Source organism: Myxine glutinosa, chromosome 5, assembly GCF_964187855.1.
Source record: "Myxine glutinosa chromosome 5, kmMyxGlut1.1, whole genome shotgun sequence".
In the NCBI taxonomy this organism is placed as follows: Eukaryota; Metazoa; Chordata; class Myxini; order Myxiniformes; family Myxinidae; genus Myxine; species Myxine glutinosa.
Window position 1 is genome coordinate 112,987,599 of NC_136265.1, and position 15,922 is coordinate 113,003,520.

The 15,922-nt window shown below is 40.6% G+C and overlaps 1 protein-coding gene across 4 annotated transcripts in view; it reads left to right on the forward strand.

Annotated features, from left to right (window-relative positions):
- The first annotated feature begins 531 nt into the window (after positions 1 to 531).
- NCAPG (non-SMC condensin I complex subunit G) overlaps positions 532 to 15,922 on the forward strand; it is a 120,009-nt gene continuing 104,618 nt past the window's right edge. For 2 of the 4 annotated variants that reach the window (XM_068116567.2, XM_068116568.2), the window contains exons 1-5: positions 532 to 972; positions 2,822 to 3,016; positions 12,756 to 12,981; positions 13,181 to 13,326; positions 15,316 to 15,400. In XM_068116567.2, coding sequence (XP_067972668.2) covers positions 856 to 972; positions 2,822 to 3,016; positions 12,756 to 12,981; positions 13,181 to 13,326; positions 15,316 to 15,400 — 769 coding nt within the window. In that variant the 5' untranslated portion in view covers positions 532 to 855. The remainder of the gene's footprint in view (positions 973 to 2,821; positions 3,017 to 12,755; positions 12,982 to 13,180; positions 13,327 to 15,315; positions 15,401 to 15,922) is intronic. The other 2 variants (XM_068116569.2, XM_078778539.1) reach the window with 2 other exon arrangements.

A 15,922-nucleotide genomic window follows, 5' to 3' on the forward strand; every position in this document is an offset into this window, starting at 1 on the left:
CACCATAAAGGATCCAATTTGGGAGTTACATCTGATGTTATAAACTTCACCATCAAGGATCCATTTTCGGAGCTACATCTGATGTTATAGACTTCACCATCAAGGATCCAATTTGGGAGTTACATCTGATGTTATAAACTTCACCATCAAGGATCCAATTTAGGAGTTACATCTTATGTTATACACTTCACCATCAAGGATCCAATTTAGGAGCTACATCTGATGTTATAAACTTCACCATCAAAGATCCAATTTAGGAGCTCCATCTCATGTTATAAACTTCACCATCAAGGATCCAATTTAGGAGTTACGTCTGATGTTATAAACTTCACCATCAAGGATCCAATTTGGGAGTTACATCTTATGTTATACACTTCACCACTTCATTTGCTTGTCTCGACTATATAAACTTTGTTTGCCGATACTTGTTTAATTACCAAAGTTTTGGCGTAAAATTCATTGTCGTTTGGCGACATTTTAAAAGGGACACCAGCGAACGTGTTCCATATAGATCATGGTAGATTGGAGAATGTGCAGTTCTCGCGATATTTTGGTGTATTTTGAAATCGTGGCGGGATCGACGTTTACGATGTTCGGGGAAGTTACTTTTGCGCGTTTTTAACCTTCATTGATGTTCTTTGTGAAGGTTTCAAACCAAACGTACGACAAAGTTATTTTGATTTTGCGGTATTTTCCCGGAACCGTTACTTGGGTCCTGTGAACGTAGCTCTGCGTGTTTGGTAGTCGCGGTGAGACCGGGAACGACACGACCTAAGGTCCAGTTTTACCTCAGATCGACCCGACTCGGGCCTAGTGATAAGAGCGCCATTGTCAGTCAGGTGCCGTGTGGTCGCCATGGATGTTGGAGACGACGACGTTCGCTTGGTCCTTGTACAAACCTTCAAACGGGCGAGCGTCGGTGACCTGGAGCATGAGCGCTTGGCGGTGGAGCTCGCGAGCACGTACGCCCAGGTACGCGTCCAACCTGGCCTGGACGTTCGTTTGACGTGACAAGGTGTCGGTGTTTACCGTTTGCGCGAGGTTTTCATGTTCGACACGGAGTTTTGTGTTTGTTTGTAATTTTATGGTCAATTTCCTCGTTGTCCTTGTAAACCGAGTTACCTTTTTAATATAGAACTACGCATCAAACCAGAACCCTCGGCATGTACCGCAGGTAGTGAACTACCTGTGCATTCTCGAACCGGAACACTCGCCATGTACCGCAGGTAGTGAACTACCTGTGCATTCTCGAACCAGAACACTCGCCATGTACCGCAGGTAGTGAACTACCTGTGCATTCTCGAACCAGAACACTCGCCATGTACCGCAGGTAGTGAACTACCTGTGCATTCTCGAACCGGAACCCTCGCCATGTACCGCAGGTAGTGAACTACCTGTGCATTCTCGAACCGGAACCCTCGGCATGTACCGCAGGTAGTTGACTACCTGCACATCCTCGAACCTGAACCTCTTGATATGTTCACCACCTGCACGACCTCGGATCGGATCCAGTCGGCATGTAGCATAAGTAGTTCACCACGTGTGTGTTCTCGAACCAGAACCTCTTGGCATGTACCGCAGGTATTTCACTACCTGTGCAGCTTTGAACCCACAGTTATTGGCATGTACTGTAGGTAGTTCAGTACCTGTGCATGTTTGAACCCACAGTTATTGGCATGTACTGCAGGTATTTCACTACCTGTACATCTTTGAACCCACAGTTATTGGCATGTACTGCAGGTAGTTCAGTACCTGTGCATCTTTGAACCCACAATTATTGGCATGTACTGCAGGTAGTTCAGTACCTATGCATATTTCAACCCACAGTTATTGGCATGTACTGAAGGTAGTTCAGTACCTGTGCATCTTTGAACCGACAGTTATTGGCATGTACTGCAGGTATTTCACTACCTGTGCATCTTTGAACCCACAGTTATTGGCATGTACTGCAGGCAGTTCCTTACCTGTGCATCTTTGAACCCACAGTTATTGGCATGTACTGCAGGTAGTTCAGTACCTGTGCATCTTTGAACCCACAGTTATTGGCATGTACTGCAGGTAGTTCCTTACCTGTGCATCTTTGAACCCACAGTTATTGGCATGTACTGTAGGTAGTTCAGTACCTGTGCATCTTTGAACCCACAGTTATTGGCATGTACTGCAGGTATTTCACTACCTATGCATGTTTGAACTCAGTTATTGGCGTGTACTGTAGGTAGTTCAGTACCTGTGCATGTTTGAACCCACAGTTATTGGCATGTACTGTAGGTAGTTCAGTACCTGTGCATCTTTGAACCCACAGTTATTGGCATGTACTGGAGGTAGTTCAGTACCTGTGCATGTTTGAACCCACAGTTCTTGGCATGTACTGTAGGTAGTTCAGTATCTGTGCATGTTTGAACCCACAGTTCTTGGCATGTACTGCAGGTAGTTCCTTACCTGTGCATGTTTGAACCCACAGTTTTTGGCATGTACTGCAGGTATTTGAATACCTGTGCATGTTTGAACCCACAGTTCTTGGCACGTACTGTATGTAGTTCAGTACCTGTGCATGTTTGAACCCACAGTTCTTGGCATGTACTGCAGGTAGTTCAGTACCTGTGCATGTTTGAACCCACAGTTATTGGCATGTACTGCAGGTATTTGAATACCTGTGCATGTTTGAACCCACAGTTCTTGGCATGTACTGTAGGTAGTTCAGTACCTGTGCATGTTTGAACCCACAGTTCTTGGCATGTACTGTAGGTAGTTCTGTACCTTTGTGTTCTCCCAGAATGCACCTCATGAGGTAGCTCCTTACCTGTGCACCGCTCTATTGCAGACTGAGAACCAAAAGGCGTTTGGAGTCGAGTTTGTGCGGCTCCTGAAGTTCGCTCTGGTCGTTTACAAACGAGAACCTGAGGTGGAGAGAATCATCGACTTTGCTGCTCGTTTCGCGGCCTCGTTTAACACAGACGACGATGAGCACGACTGCCTTGATAACTTCTTCACCTTTTTCGTCGATTTCCTGCTCAAGGTATGACAATGTGTCGTCGTCCTGGTGTCTTTTGTAGACGATGGGAAATCGTGCATGGCGGAGTTCACACAAACTGCTGGGAAGTTTGCTCGTCCTTCATTTTATACCTCCGCCGACAATGTCGCCGGAGGCATCATGTTAGGTTGTCTGTCCGTCTGTCCGTGATAGGTTTTCGTCAAAACAAACTTGGTACAGGTATGTATAATGATGTAAACATGAACTGATTAAATGTTGGGGTCAAGAGGTCAGAGGTCATGTTAAGTAAAAAATAATGTTGCCATGCCAACTTGTGAACAAATGATGGGATTTTGAACAAACCTAGTGGAAGTATTATCATGCAAAGATGAATTGATTGGACGATGGCATCGAGAGGTCAGAGGTCATGTCAGGTAAAAATATGATAACAAGAGAACAGCTGAAGGGATTGAAATCAAACTTAGTGCAAGTATTATAATGATGTGATAATGTGTGCGGAGGCGTACCGGTTGATGCCGTGACGTCGAAGAGCGTCGTTCCAGTTAAAATCCTGCTTTTTGAACATTTATCTTGGGCCAATGGAGGAGCTTTGACTAATCAGTGGGACAAAGACATTGGCAGACATCATTTAAATTTAATGGATTCAGCACATTGGTGGACAATGAACAAATTTATGTCATTCAAATCAGGGTTACCTACAGCACAGGTCAAGCGCTCAGATGGGAACCCGAACAAGCTCATCTGGTTTATTTCTTAATGAAGCTGTGTTTTGTTTATTTTGATCTGCAGGGTCGAGACTCGTGGAGGGGGTAGAACAACAACAACAACAACAACAACAACAACAGGCATTTTTAGGCCATTTTCCCTGCTAGAGCGGGGGTTAGCCTTGCGGTCCCCATGACAATCTTCTCCATTTTGCCCTATTTTCTGCATCCCTCCTTGTTAACCCCCTTGCCCGCATTTATTCTTCCACCATCTTTAGCCAAGTCTTTCTCGGTCTTCCCCGTCCTCTACTTCCTTCTACATTCGTTTCCATCACTCTTCTCAACCATTCACTTTCATCCTTCCTCAACACATGACCAAACCATCTCAACCTGTTCCTCTTCACAGCATCAATCACAGGCTCTGTTCCCATCATCTTTAGCAATTCATCATTTGTCTTCCTCTCTCAACGATACTCCGCACATCCACCAAACCATTCGCATTTCCACTCTTTCCAGCCTTCGTTGCTGCTCTACGTTCATTACCCATGTCTCGCTCCCATAAATCATAACACTTCTCACACATGCAGCATACACCTTTCCCTTCAGCTTCAACGACACTCCCCTCCTCATCAGCACGCCACTCAGTTCCCGAAACTTCTTCCATGCACATCTCACTCCAGCAACCGTTGCCGAGTCTGATCCACCTTCTCCATTCAGCATGTCTCCTAGGTAACAAAATGTTTTCACACCTTCCAGCTTCATGCCGTCTCCAAAATCCAACTCAACATTTCCTCCATCTGCAGCTCCCTCTGTGCACACCTTACATTTGAATGTAGCTGTGACACTGGTTAATGACCCTCTCAGACCACTGCATTTTTGATGAACCCACTCAGCGCACATTGTACATTGAATGGAGTTCACTCCGACACCCTTCCTGCACACAGCACATGGCCACTTCCCAGTTCTTTCCACCTCACCACATGCTTTCCCACTCGCCATCACCTTCGTCTTTCCGATATTCACCTTCAGACCTTTTGTCTCCATACATTCCTTCCACTTGTTCATCTTTTCTTTCAGTCCATCCATACTTTCCGCAATCAACACCAGATCATCTGCATAGAACAACTCCCACGGTAAACCCTCCTTTACGTTCTGAGCCAGCACCTCCATCACAGCTACAAATAGTAGTGGACTTAGTACCGACCCCTGATGCACTCCCACCTTCACCTCAAACTCACCACTGTTCCCGTCCTTTGTCCTTACAACTGTGCGCGCTCTTTCGTACATTGCCATCACTACTCTGATCAACCATTCCTCCACTCCTAACTTCCTCAATGCCCATGTCAATACTTCGCGTGGAACCCCGTCGAATGCTTTCTCCAGATCAACAAACCCAAGAAACAACTTCTTCCTCTTCTCCATGTACTTCTGCAACTACCTCACAATAAAGAGCGCGTCTGTCGGTCCTCTTCCTGGCATAAATCCAAACTGCATTTCGTCGGTCTTCACCTTCTTCCTTATCCTCCTCTCCAACACCCTTTCCAATACCTTAATTCCATGCTCCAATAACTTTATCACTCGGTATGAGCCACACTCCAGAGAGTCACCTTTCCTCTTGTATAGAGGGACGAGGGTACTCAGTTCCCAATCCACTGGAATGCGGCCTTCTTTCACCACCAGATTACAGATCTCTGTCATTCTCTTCACACCCCAACTTCCTGCTGCCTTCAACATATTTCCCACAACTCCCGTCAGCCCTCCCGCTTTTCCACTCTTCATTGCTTTTATCGCTTCCTCAACTTCCTTCTCAGTTATCTTCTCTGCCGGTCCTAAAACTGGGTTACTCCCTATGTTGCCATCCCATTCATTCTCTGTATTCAACAGCATTTCCATATATCTTTTCCATCTTCCTTTAATTCCATCTGGGTCCACAACGATTTGTCCCACTTCATCCTTCAAGCAACTCACCCCCATCACATCACACCTCTCTTTCACGATCTGCTTTGCAATCCTGAATACCGCTCTCTGACCCTCTTCCGAATTCAAGCGTTCTCCAAACATTTTCCTACATGCCTCCTGCGCCTTTGCTACCTCTTTCTTTGCAGCCTTCCTGGCTGCCTTATAACTTTCATGCTCTGCTTTTTCTGCTCCCGTACCCTTCGCCTTCTGCCACTCCTTGAACTTCTTCCTCTTCTCGCCAATCCTCTTTCCAACTTCCTCATCGCACCACCATGTTTTTAAAAAATTTAAATTTAAAAATGAAATCTAATAACCTGTATTTTACTAAAAGGAAATCTAATAACCTGTATTTTACTAAAACAAAATCTAATAACCTGTATTTTACTAAAATGAAATCTAATAACCTTTATTTTACTAAAATGAAATCAAATAACCTGTATTTTACTAAAGGAAAGCTAATAACCTGTACTTTACTAAAATGAAATATAATAACCTGTTTTACGAAACGGAAATCTAATAACCTGTATTTTACTAAAAGGAAATATAATAACCTGTATTTTACTAAAATGAAATCAAATAACCTGTATTTTACTAAAACGAAATCTAATAACCTGTATTTTACTAAAACGAAATCTAATGACCTGTATTTTCCTGAAAGGAAATCCAATAACCTGTATTTTACTGATAGGAAATCTAATAACCTGTAATTTACGAAACGGAAATCTAATAACCTGTATTTTACTAAATTGAAATCTAATAACCTGTATTTTACTAAAATGAAATCTAATAACTTGTATTTTACGAAAACGAAATCTAATAACCTGTATTTTACCAAAACGAAATCTAATAACCTGTATTTTACTAAAATGAAATCTAATAACCTGTATTTTACTAAAACGAAATCTATTAACCTGTATTTTACTAAAATGAAATCTAATAACCTGTATTTTCCTGAAAGGAAATCTAATAACCTGTATTTTACTAAAATGAAATCTAATAACCTGTATTTTCCTGAAAGGAAATCTAGTAACCTGTATTTTACTAAAACGAAATCTAATAACCTGTATTTTACCAAAATTAAATCTAATAACCTGTATTTTCCTGAAAGGAAATCTAGTAACCTGTATTTTACTAAAACGAAATCTAATAACCTGTATTTTACCAAAATTAAATCTAATAACCTGTATTTTCCTGAAAGGAAATCTAGTAACCTGTATTTTACTAAAACGAAATCTAATAACCTGTATTTTACCAAAATTAAATCTAATAACCTGTATTTTCCTGAAAGGAAATCTAATAACCTGTATTTTCCTGAAAGGAAATCTCATAACCTGTATTTTACTAAAACGAAATCTAATAACCTGTATTTTACTAAAATGAAATCGAATAACCTGTATTTTACTAAAATGAAATCTAATAACCTGTATTTTACTAAAAGGAAATCGAATAACCTGTATTTTACGAAAATGAAATCTAATAACCTGTATTTTACTAAAACGAAATCTAATAACCTGTATTTTGCTAAAATGAAATCTAATAACCTGTATTTTACTAAAATGAAATCGAATAACCTGTATTTTACTAAAATGAAATCTAATAACCTGTATTTTACTAAAATGAAATCTAATAACCTGTATTTTACTAAAATGAAATCTAATAACCTGTATTTTACTAAAAGGAAATCGAATAACCTGTATTTTACGAAAATGAAATCTAGTAACCTGTATTTTACTAAAACGAAATCTAATAACCTGTATTTTACCAAAATTAAATCTAATAACCTGTATTTTCCTGAAAGGAAATCTAATAACCTGTATTTTCCTGAAAGGAAATCTCATAACCTGTATTTTACTAAAACGAAATCTAATAACCTGTATTTTACTAAAATGAAATCTAATAACCTGTATTTTACTAAAAGGAAATCGAATAACCTGTATTTTACGAAAATGAAATCTAATAACCTGTATTTTACTAAAACGAAATCTAATAACCTGTATTTTGCTAAAATGAAATCTAATAACCTGTATTTTACTAAAATGAAATCGAATAACCTGTATTTTACTAAAATGAAATCTAATAACGTGTATTTTACTAAAATGAAATCTAATAACCTGTATTTTACTAAAATGAAATCTAATAACCTGTATTTTACCAAAATGAAATCTAATAACCTGTATTTTACTGAAATGAAATCTAATAACCTGTATTTTACTGAAATGAAATCTAATAACCTGTATTTTACCAAAATGAAATCGAATAACCTGTATTTTACTAAAATGAAATCTAATAACCTGTATTTTACCAAAATGAAATCGAATAACCTGTATTTTACTAAAATGAAATCGAGTAACCTGTATTTTACTAAAATGAAATCTAATAACGTGTATTTTACTAAAATGAAATCTAAGAACCTGTATTTTACTAAAATGAAATCGAATAACCTGTATTTTACTAAAACGAAATCGAATACAACAACACAACAACATGCATTTTAAGGCCATTTTCCCTGCTAGAGCGGGGGTTAGCCTTGCGGTCCCCATGACAATCTTCTCCATTTTGCCCTATTTTCTGCATCTCTCCTTGTTAACCCCCTTGCCCGCATTTCTTCTTCCACCATCTTTAGCCAAGTCTTTCTCGGTCTTCCCCGTCTCCTACTTCCTTCGACATTCATTTCCATCACTCTTCTCAACCAGTCACTTTCATCCTTCCTCAACACATGACCAAACCATCTCAACCTGTTCCTCTTCACAGCATCAATCACAGGCTCTATTCCCATCATCTTTCGCAATTCATCATTTGTCTTCCTCTCTCTCAACGATACTCCGCACATCCGTCGAACCATTCGCATTTCCACCCTTTCCAACCTTCGTTGCTGCTCTACGTTCATTACCCATGTCTCGCTCCCATAAATCATAACACTTCTCACACATGCAGCATACACCTTTCCCTTCAGCTTCAACGACACTCCCCTCATCATCAGCACGCCACTCAATTCCCGAAACTTCTTCCATGCACATCTCACTCGAGCAACCGTTGCCGAGTCTGATCCACCTTCTCCATTCAGCATGTCTCCGAGGTAGCAAAATGTTTTCACAATTCACACCTTCCAGCTTCACGCCGTCTCCAAGATCCAACTCAACATTTCCTCCATCTGCAGCTTCCTCTGTGCACACCTTACATTTGAATGTAGCTGCCACACTGGTTAATGACCCTCTCAGACCACTACATTTTTGATGAACCCACTCAGCGCACATTGTACACTGAATGGAGTTCACTCCGACACCCTTCCTACACACAGCACAGGGCCACTTCCCAGTTCTTTCCACCTCACCACATGCTTTACCACTTGCCATCACCTTCGTCTTTCCGATATTCACCTTCAGACCTTTTGTCTCCATACATTCCTTCCACGTGTTCATCTTTTCCTTCAGTCCATCCATACTTTCCGCAATCAACACCAGATCATCTGCATACAACAACTCCCACGGTAAACCCTCCTTTACGTTCTGAGCCAGCACCTCCATCACAGCTACAAATAGTAGTGGACTTAGTACCGACCCCTGATGCACTCCCACCTTCACCTCAAACTCACCACTGTTCCCGTCCTTCGTCCTTACAGCTGTGCGCGCTCTTTTGTACATTGCCATCACTACTCTGATCAACCATTCCTCCACTCCTAACTTCCTCAATGCCCATGTCAATACTTTGCATGGAACCCGATCGAATGGAACCCGAACCCGATCGAAACAACAAAACAAAACAAACAAAACGAAATCGAATAACCTGTATTTTACCAAAATGAAATCTAATAACCTGTATTTTACTAAAATGAAATCTAATAACCTGTATTTTACTAAAACGAAATCTAATAACCTGTATTTTACCAAAATGAAATCTAATAACCTGTATTTTACTAAAATGAAATCTAATAACCTGTATTTTGCTAAAATGAAATCTAATAACCTGTATTTTACTAAAATGAAATCGAATAACCTGTATTTTACTAAAATGAAATCTAATAACGTGTATTTTACTAAAATGAAATCTAATAACCTGTATTTTACTAAAATGAAATCTAATAACCTGTATTTTACCAAAATGAAATCTAATAACCTGTATTTTACTGAAATGAAATCTAATAACCTGTATTTTACTAAAATGAAATCGAATAACCTGTATTTTACTAAAATGAAATCTAATAACCTGTATTTTACTAAAATGAAATCTAATAACCTGTATTTTACTAAAATGAAATCTAATAACCTGTATTTTACTGAAATGAAATCTAATAACCTGTATTTTACCAAAATGAAATCTCATAACCTGTATTTTACTGAAATGAAATCTAATAACCTGTATTTTACCAAAATGAAATCGAATAACCTGTATTTTACTGAAATGAAATCTAATAACCTGTATTTTACCAAAATGAAATCGAATAACCTGTATTTTACCAAAATGAAATCTAATAACCTGTATTTTACTAAAATGAAATCTAATAACATGTATTTTACTAAAATGAAATCTAATAACCTGTATTTTACTAAAATGAAATCTAATAACCTGTATTTTACCAAAATGAAATCTAATAACCTGTATTTTACTAAAATGAAATCTAATAACCTGTATTTTACTAAAATGAAATCTAATAACCTGTATTTTACTAAAACGAAATCTAATAACCTGTATTTTATTAAAAGGAAATCTAATAACCTGTATTTTACTGAAAGGAACCTGTAGTTTTACCTACCTCAGGCAGGTAAAAGCACCTGCCTCAGGTGAACCTGCCTCACACCTAGCTCGGCTTCACGCTGTATGAACTAAAGCTTTCAGAATCATTGGAATCTCCCATGACGAAGCTGATTCTGAGGACCTTTCTCTCTCACCGCAGGCAGGTTGGTGGTCTTTGTCTTCTACCGACTCCTCTCTGGCCTATCCCCCCAGCTCTGTCTGTGCTCTGTCCTCCAAATATTCCTGCAGCACACGCAAGATCTGCAAGCAACCATCTTCTGGTGAAACTGCCAAAATCAAGACTCCCTGCTCACCTTCACTCCTTCATTCCTCTTTACTCCCGCCTCTGGAACAAACAGCTGTTCACCACCATCTCTTATCTTCCCCCTTTCCAAAACCTTGATCTCTTCTACCCCCGTTAATTCACCCCAGATCCACTTTTTTTGAAATACAGACTTCTTTCCTGGAAGTTCTAGCAGTGGCCATGTGTTTTATACCTCTCCCACCTCCCACCCCTGCCTTCCCATGCCTCCTCCCCCCAAGCCCTCTCCCTCCCACAGATCTTTCAATGTCTCAGTTCTCTGCTGTTGTACTTGTGTGCTTCCCTCTCTCTCCCCATCTTGTCTCCCGCTCCCTTTATTGTATGTTTTGTGTGACTGTTTTTTTTTTTTTGTGATTGATCTTGGCTCTTACACGAGCCCTCGATCTTGTATACAAAAAAAAAAAAAAACATTTTTAAATAGAACGACACTCTTCGACCAATATGCCTCCGCCCACATTATTGCATCATTATAATACTTGTACAAAGTTTGATTTAAATCCCTTCAGATGTTCACAAGTTATCACATTTTTACCTGTCATGAGCTATGACCTTTGACCTCTTGACCCCAAAGTTTAATCAGTTCATGTTTCCATCATTATACATACATGTACCAAGTTTGAATTTGATCACTTCATTCGTTCTCAAGTTATAGACATATTACAGGCTTTGACCTTTGACCTCTTGACCCCAAAATTTAATCAGTTCATCGTTGCATCATTCTACATAACTGTACTAAATTTGGTCAGAATCACATCACTGGGTCACAAGTTATCACGGTAACAGTATTTTTACCTAATATGACCTTTGGCCTTGGACCTCGTGACCCCAAAATATAATCAGTTCAGCTTTCCATAATGATACATACCTGCACCAAGTTTGAACAAGATCTCTTCAGCCGTTCTCAAGTTATCGCGGTAACGAAAACCTATCGCGGGCGGACGGATAGCCAGACGGATAGCCAGATGGATAGCCAGATGGATAGCCAGACGGATAGCCAGACGGATAGCCAGACGGATAGCCATACGGATAGCCATACGGATAGCCATACGGATAGCCATACGGATAGCCATACGGATAGCCAGACGGATAGCCAGACGGATAGCCAGACGGATAGCCAGACGGATAGCCAGACGGATAGCCAGACGGACAACCTGAAAACATAATGCCTCCGGCGACTTTGTCAACAGAGGCATAAAAATGTAAAAGGATGTCGGGTGTTACTCCATTATGTTGCTCCTAATTATGCAAACAAGGTCGGGATGATCACAAGAAAAGGTCATGTGAAACCATCCGTATATCTTTCTTTGAATAATGGTTGTCCCAAGAAAAGACTGTGTGTGTGTGTGTGTGTGTGTGTGTGTGTGTGTGTGTGTGTGTGTGTGTGTGTGTGTGTGTGTGTGTGTGTGTGTGTGTGTGTGCGTGCGTGCGTGCGTGCGTCCGTGCGTCCGTCCGTCCGTCCTTTGATATAATTGTCTTTTCTAGGAGCAACCATTATTCAAAGAAAGATGTACAGATGGTTTGACATGATCATTTCTTATGATCATCCCCACGTTGTTTACATATTTTTTGGTGTAACATCTCCACATCCCTTTACATTAAAACAATGATTTTATTACATGTATCTCGATACAATCGTGGTTTAACATTATTTCTGATATATTAATACCATAGTATTAATTTGTGATTGGAATGATGAATGATGCTGTTTGGAATGAAAATATAGAGAACCGACTGTCCATGTCTGACATTCGACTGAAGGTGGCAAAAGAATGTGGAATTCATTGGTTCATCATTTGCAATTCACCCTTTTTTACCCAAGTCATTCACGAACCGGCTGTCCATGTCTGAAGGCAAAAAAAAATTAACACTTACATTATTTGTTATGTGGTATCTCTACCCAGGTCATACTATCCTCTTCAACTAAAGTATCAAACAAGCCCGGCCCTTCGGTCTTGTTTTTTGCCTCTTTAATGTGCACGCTTAAACTTTAATAAACTTGTGTTTGTTTAATGCCTCGTTTCACGTCGCCTTCTACCTTCTACCCAAGAATCACGACGCACAAAACAAGGCCGTGCGGTTTAGGATCTGCCATCTCGTCCGTCGGTTGTTTGCTCAACTGGGGGACAAGGCGGTGTTGGACGAAGTGTTGGACGGCCTATGCGATATTATGCTGGAGCGTTTGTGCGACCGTGTGTCCACCGTTCGCCAGCAGGCAGCTCTTGCACTCACACATCTGCAAGACCCTGTGGACCCCAACTGTCCCGTCACTGCAGGTCGGTAAGACCCATCGGAAAGTGCTGTTTGTTCGCTGCGTTCCGTTCAGAAATATTTTCTAAACATTTGGATTTTTAAAAAGATGATCGTCGTTGAGGTGTTAGACCCTTACAATGCGTTTCCAAACCAAACGGCGAGATGTCGGCTGCGGCACGAGACCTCATCCGTCTCTCGCTGTGTTGTCGCTCCTGCCCTCAGGTTTCATGCACTTGTTGGAGCGTGACCCATACCCGGAAGTCCGCCGTGCGGTGCTCTTATCCCTCAGCCCCTCACTGCGTTCGCTCCCTTACATGTTGGGGCGCACGCGCGATGTCCACGAATCTGTACGCAAGGCTGCGTATGAGGTACTCTTCGTTAGACAGATGATAACTTTTTAAATAGTAATGTTTTTATTTTGATTTTATTGTATCTCATCCTTTATCTAGTTGATGTTCTGGTTAAAAAAAAGAATGCACAACTTGTCTCTTCAGAAAGTATTCACACCCATTGCCTTTTTGACATTTTGTTGTTACAGCCTTAATTTAAAATGGATTAAAATGAGATTTTTGTCAATACTTTACACACAATACCCCATTAATGTCAAAGTGGAATTATATATATTTTAGAAACTTTTACAAAATATTTGAAAGTGAAACACAGAAATATCTAATTTAGATAATTATTCAACCCACTGAGTTGATACTGTGGAGAAATGCTTTTGGCAGTGATTACAGGTTGGAGTCTTCTTGGGTACGTCTATCAGTTTTTCATATGATCTGGATTTTGGGAGTTACCCCATTCTTTCTTGCAGATTTGCTCAAGCGCCGTCAAGTTGGATGTGGAGCATCGGTGAACAGAAATCTTCAAGTCTTTCCATAGATTCTCAATGGAATCAAGTCTGGGCTTTGGTTGGGCCACTCAAGGACTTTCATGTTCCTGTTCTGAAGCCTCTCAACCGGTGTTGCTTTGGTTGAATGCTTGGGGTCATTGTCTTGTTGGAACGTAAATCTTCACCGCAGTCTAAGGTGTTTTACACCCTGAAACAGGTCCTCCTCAAGGATTTGCCTGTATTTGGCTCCATTCATTGTTCCTTCAATCCTTACAAGTCCCTCTATCTAGGCACTGCCCCTGAAAAGCATCTCCATAGCATGATGCTGCCACCACCATGTTACATGGTTGGGATGGTGTTAGATGGGGGAGATCAGCTGTGCTCAATTTCCTCCAGACATTGTGTTTGCAGTCAGGCCGAATAGTTCGATTTTCATCTCATCAGACCACAGAATATTTTGCCTCTTGCTTTCTGATTCTTTCGCATGTCTTTTTGCAAACTGCAGGTGTGCTGTCATGTACCTTTTTCTCAGGACCGCATTCCATCTAGCCACTCTCCCATAAAGCCTAGATTTGTGAAATGCTGCAGAGACTGTTGTCCTTCCGGCAGGTTCTCCCATCTCAGCCAAGGAATTCTGTTGTTCTGTCAGAGTGGTCATTGGGTTATTGGTCACCTCTATGACCAAGGTCCTTCTTCCCCGGTTGCTCAGTTTGGTCGGACACCCAGTTCTTGGAAGAGTCTGGGTAGTTCCATATTGTTTCCATTTCCTAATGATGGAGCACACTTTGTTCTTGGGAACTTTCAACACTCTAGAATTTGTTTTATACCCTTCACCAGATCTAGGCCTCCTCACAATTCTATCTCGGGCCTCTATGGACAGTTCCTTGGACTTCATGGTAAAGTTTCTGCTCCGACATGCACTGTCAACTGTGGGACCTTGTATAATATAGAAAAAATGTTTCTTTTTAAATCGTATCCAATCAATTTAGTTGGGCACAGCTGGACTCCAATCAACTTGTAGACATCTCAAGGATGATCAAATGAAATTGGATGCACCTGAGCTAAATTATTCATTCATAGCAAAGGGGTCGAATACTTATTGACTCCAGACATTTCAGCTTTTAATTTTTAATTATTTTGTAAGAAATTCTAAAAAACAAAATTTCCACTTTGACATTATGGGCTATTTTGTGTGGATCAGTGACAAAAGAAAATCTCAATTCAATCCATTTTAAAATCAGGCTGAAACAACAAAATGTGAAAAGGTCAAGGGGTGTGAATAGTTTCTGAAGGTTATGTATGGAGGTTTTGTACCTTGATGCGTGAACGTTTGTCCTATTATTGACTGTTAAAAATAATAATAATAATAATAATAAAGCAAACCCCATCCATCATGCATGTTCTGTGAATGCAGCACTCATTTGGTCATGATACAAATTGATGTAAAGTTTCCAGCAAAAGGTTTGTTTACATGTGTGTGGAACGACCTGGTTACACCTGTGAACCAGTGTGATGCTTCATTCAGGTGTTGGCCAAGACCGTGCACATTGACGGACTGAAGATAGCCCAGAGGGTTTCACTAGTACGGCAAGGCCTGACCGACCATTCACGTACGTTTGCTATTTTCTATCCATTCATGATGGAGACTCGAACGCCATGTGCTGTTCCATTTGTTCCTCTCTCCATGTTTATGTGTTTATGTATGTTTGTTTATTTATTTATTAATTTTCATCCCCTCACCCATGTAATCCCAAAAATATATATATGCAGCAATGGTTCAACTTTATAATGATGAAAATATTTGGATTACATGTCTCTTCCACCTCGTTTCAAATTTTATATATTTATTTAAATTTGTTGTTGTTCTCCTCATCTTCCCTTTATAATGGGTGTGGTCCAATGGTACCAACGCTCCTGCCCTGCCTTGGCCATGATACGCCTCCATACCCCTCTGTCCTCAGTCAACTCTCTCCACCCTCCAACCAACCCCTCCTTACTGATACCCCTCCTCACACAATCCTCCCCTCTCACCCACGGTCTACCTCTTTGCCTCTTCCCTTGTTGCCTCAACATATCCGCTTTCTTTGCCATTCTCTCTTCCCCATTCACACCGTGTCCAGCCCATCTCAGCC